Source organism: Galeopterus variegatus, unplaced genomic scaffold (assembly GCF_000696425.1).
Source record: "Galeopterus variegatus unplaced genomic scaffold, G_variegatus-3.0.2 Scaffold185, whole genome shotgun sequence".
In the NCBI taxonomy this organism is placed as follows: Eukaryota; Metazoa; Chordata; class Mammalia; order Dermoptera; family Cynocephalidae; genus Galeopterus; species Galeopterus variegatus.
This window is the reverse complement of record NW_007726296.1, coordinates 144,770-148,593: the sequence shown is the minus strand read 5'-3', so window position 1 is coordinate 148,593 and position 3,824 is coordinate 144,770. Positions and strand designations below refer to the sequence as shown.

Here is a 3,824-nt window from a genome sequence, read left to right as displayed (position 1 = left end):
GGCGGGGACCGGTCGGGTTGTGGGTTCCGAACCCTCGGGCGGTAGCGCCGCTGCACTTCCCAAGCGGCGCCCCTTTCCCCGGGCCCCCCGGCCGGCCCCTTTTTTTTTTTAAAGATGACCGGTAAGGAGATCCTAACCCTTGGCTTGGTGTTGTTAGCACCACGCTCAGCCAGTGAGCGAACCGGCCATCCCTATATGGGATCCAAACCCGGGGCCTTGGTGTTATCAGCACCGCACACTCCCGAGTGAGCCACAGGCTGGCCCAGTAGCTCTCTATGTTATGCAACTAAAAGGAGGTAAAACTTGAATTAAATAGAGTTGAAAGTTGTTGTCCCTAGGGGAGGAAATGAAGGTCATGTAGACCCCAACACCACACAGGGCTGGAAGCTCAAAGGCTGAATTTACTTTCCTGGGTATAGGAGGCCTCTGGTCAATTCCTACTCACCCCCCAACACTCCCCAACCCCTAGCAGTGTATCCAACATCTCAAAACTTCATACAAATAAACCAGGACACAGTCAGGTAGAAATTTCCCCCCACCCCTAATACTGCTAGGACAGAAATGTAACAGGGCCTTAAAATTGTTCTTGCTGAAGCACAGGAGCGAAGTGAATGAATGAGAGAGGGAATTTCTAGCTGCGCACCTGCTGCGCATGCCAGACACTATGCTAGACATTTTAGCCTTGAATCCTCATGGTGACCCTGGAATTGGGATTTTACAACTACGGAAACTGAGGTCAGACATTAACTGCCCCAGGTCATACAAACAGTAAGTCAAAGAACCAGGGCTGTGACTAGTCTGGACTTACAGCACCCTGTTCTGTCACTATCTTATTACCAAATTTACCTAGATCCTTAGGCTCAGAGCCACTTCTTAAGGGCAAGAACTCCTGGCAGAGATGAGTAGAGACTTAGCCCTCAGATGCTCAGTAAGGCAGCTCTCCACCCATCCAGCAGAGATCCCAAGACTGGCTAGGCTGAGAATGCATACTGGTCACTGGCACTTAGAAGAAGGAAGGTCCCGATCAGGGCAGCTGAAATGCTGAGGGCACAAGAACAAGCAAGGACTCATGGGGCTACACAGAGCAAGTCAGACAGGCTGAAACCCAAGGACACAGGCAGGACAGGCGAGCTCTTATCCCCAGGAACAGTAAAACACAGAAGGGCTGTTTGGATCCTATTCACCTGGAGGGTATTAAAACTTGAGAATGTGAGTAGGAGGTCTGCAGACCTATGTTGACTGGATAATCATTTAAAAACTGGGCCGACCGTGGCGAACTCGGGAGAGTGCGGCGCTGGGAGCGCGGCGCTCCCGCTGCGGGTTTGGATCCTATATAGGGATGGCCAGTGTGCTCACTGGCTGAGCGCGATGCGGGCGACACCAAGCTAAGGATTGCGATCCCCTTACCGGTCACAAAACAAGACAAAAATAAAAATACATAAAATAAATAAATAAAAACTGGAGATTTACATAAAAATCTGAATTTAGATAAATCAGGAATTCTCCACCCAGCCCACGCTGCCAAGCAGGGAAGAGCCCCTTTGGGCAGGTCTCATCCAGCCTGCCTCCCTCCTCTCCATCACCCACCTGGCCTCGGCCCTGTGACAGAGATGTGCACTGTCGTGCAGGGGGTCACGAAGGAGCACCTGGGTGCCCATTCACCCCACGACCAAGTCTTGCAGGAAGCCCTCACCCCAGCTGATCCCACGCAAGTAGGTCCAAATTCCTGGGTTCACTGCCCACAGGGACTGACTAGCAGGGAACTTCTGGCTCTCCTGAACAGCCTGCAGTTCCAGGCCCCTCACCCGCGGGTGGTCCCCAGGAACTGCTCTTCCTTTCTCATTTTAATCCATCCCACTCACCCAATCCCGAAGTTTCTGAAGGCTAGAACTGTTTTTTCAATCACTGTTGAATTCCCAGCACACAGCAGCAAGCACAGCACTCAGTGGGTACTCAATAAATTTATTCTTACTGCCTGAGCAGCCTAAGGTACTGCCTATGGTTGCCTCAAGGGTCAGTTCAAGCCTTTCACTTGCCAACTGCCCTTCAATGAAGCCCTCCTCTGCTCCAGGGTGAAAGACCACCTCATAGAGTTTCCCCTCTAGTGGGGGAGGAGTCTGCTGCTGATCAGATAATGCCTGAGAAGAATTCAGAACAGCGCCAGACATAGAACAGGGCTCGGTCAACATCAGCAGCTAGGGGCCGGCCAGTGGCTCACTCAGGAGAGTGTGGTGCTGATAACACCAAGGCCCCGGGTTCGGATCCCATATAGGGATGGCCGGTTAGCTCACTTGGGAGAGCGTGGTGCTGACAACACCAAATCAAGGGTTAAGATCCCCTTACCGGTCATCTTTTAAGAAAAAAAAAAAAAACAGCAGCTAGTACTCCTCTCATTTCATCCCCATATCGTCCCTGGGACAGGGGTATCATCCCCGTTTGGGACACTAAGGAGGGGCAACTCGCCCAAAGCCAACAGGTGGAAAAGGCGGACCCGATCCAGGCCTGTCCCCCTGGACGGGGCTCGCCCCAGGCCCCCGGGAGGATCTGCGACTGCCCCCCGGCCCCCGCCCGCCTGCCGGCCTCTGGTGGCCTCCCTCGGGTTGGCCTTGTCCACCAGCCGGGAGTCCCTCGGGTTGGCCTTGTCCACCAGCCGGGAGGAAAAAGATAGAGAAGGGAGCCCTTGGCCTCCGCACCCCCCGTCACCACCACCGCCGCCGACCCGGCGGGTCCCTGCTGTCCTCGTCTGTAAAATGGGGTCCGGGCCGGGGACAGGTCGTGGTCTCACGCGGCTAGCACGCTGGCGCCAATAGCCCTTCGCGGCCGGCCAGGCCGGCGGGACGGCCTCGCGGGCTCCCACTGACCTGGCGCCCTCGCCCAGCTCCCCGTGCGTGTTGTAGTTCACCGTCATGACCTTCACCGAGTCCTTGAACACCACGTCTCCCTTGCCCAGGTACTGCAGGGTGCGGCGGATGGGGAAGCGGCCCTTCATGGGCATGGCGGCGGTGGCGGGGCCGGCCGCGCGGGCCGAGTTAAAGCAAGGAGGAGACAGCAGCCAGCAGCCAGCAGCCGCTCCCGGCGGGCAGCGCACGCCGCGGGGCAGCCTGGGACTTGCAGTCCCGCTCGCCGCCGTCGAGTCACCACATACGGCGCGGGAGGATCCGGGCTCCCACGCGCTCGGCGAGAGTCTCTCCCCGGACGCCCACGAGAAGACGTTTTTAATCGGCTCCAACTCAGTCAGAAAACATCAAAGAGCCGACTTCGGGTGCCGAGTCAGCTGATAACTTGCTGTTCAAGCTCAAACATCTCCGGCTTCAAAATGAAGAGTTCGAACTATGCAGTTTCTAGCATCGACTTAAACTGATGCGCAAAAGGAAAAAAAAGGTTTGGGGTCTACGCTTTTCTAGTCAGCCACTCAGCAGCGCTGGACCGAACTTTCTCAGAAGCAAACCCTGGGTATAAGGACGCGTGTATGCGGCGCCGCACGGGCTCCGGGGGGGTGAGGGCCTGGCTCCAACCCCCTGGGAAGCCGCCAGCCTTCGCTGAAATTATCTTTCCAGACTTTTCTCTTTATTTTTGGTTTGGGGGGTTAGAATAAGATGCGGAGGTGTGGATTTGGGTATTTGTGTTCTTGGTGTTCTCATAGCGTCCTGGATCTATACTTCGGTGCCTGTCATTAATTTTGGGAAGTTCTTGGCCAATATTACTTCAAATATTTCTTCCTCGTCCTTTTTACTTCTAGTATTCCAGTTACATGTATTTTACATATTTTGAAGTTGCCCCATAGTTCTTGGAGGTTCTGTTTTTCATTCTCTTTTTCCCCTTAC

The 3,824-nt window shown here is 54.8% G+C and overlaps 1 protein-coding gene across 1 annotated transcript in view; it reads right to left on the bottom strand.

Moving 5' to 3' along the window:
- The window catches only part of MRPS25 (mitochondrial ribosomal protein S25), a 13,653-nt gene extending 10,613 nt beyond the window's left edge, over positions 1 to 3,040 (bottom strand). The window contains exon 1 of the mRNA XM_008564331.1: positions 2,862 to 3,040. Coding sequence (XP_008562553.1) covers positions 2,862 to 2,995 — 134 coding nt within the window. The 5' untranslated portion in view covers positions 2,996 to 3,040. The remainder of the gene's footprint in view (positions 1 to 2,861) is intronic.
- Between the last annotated feature and the right edge of the window lie 784 nt (positions 3,041 to 3,824).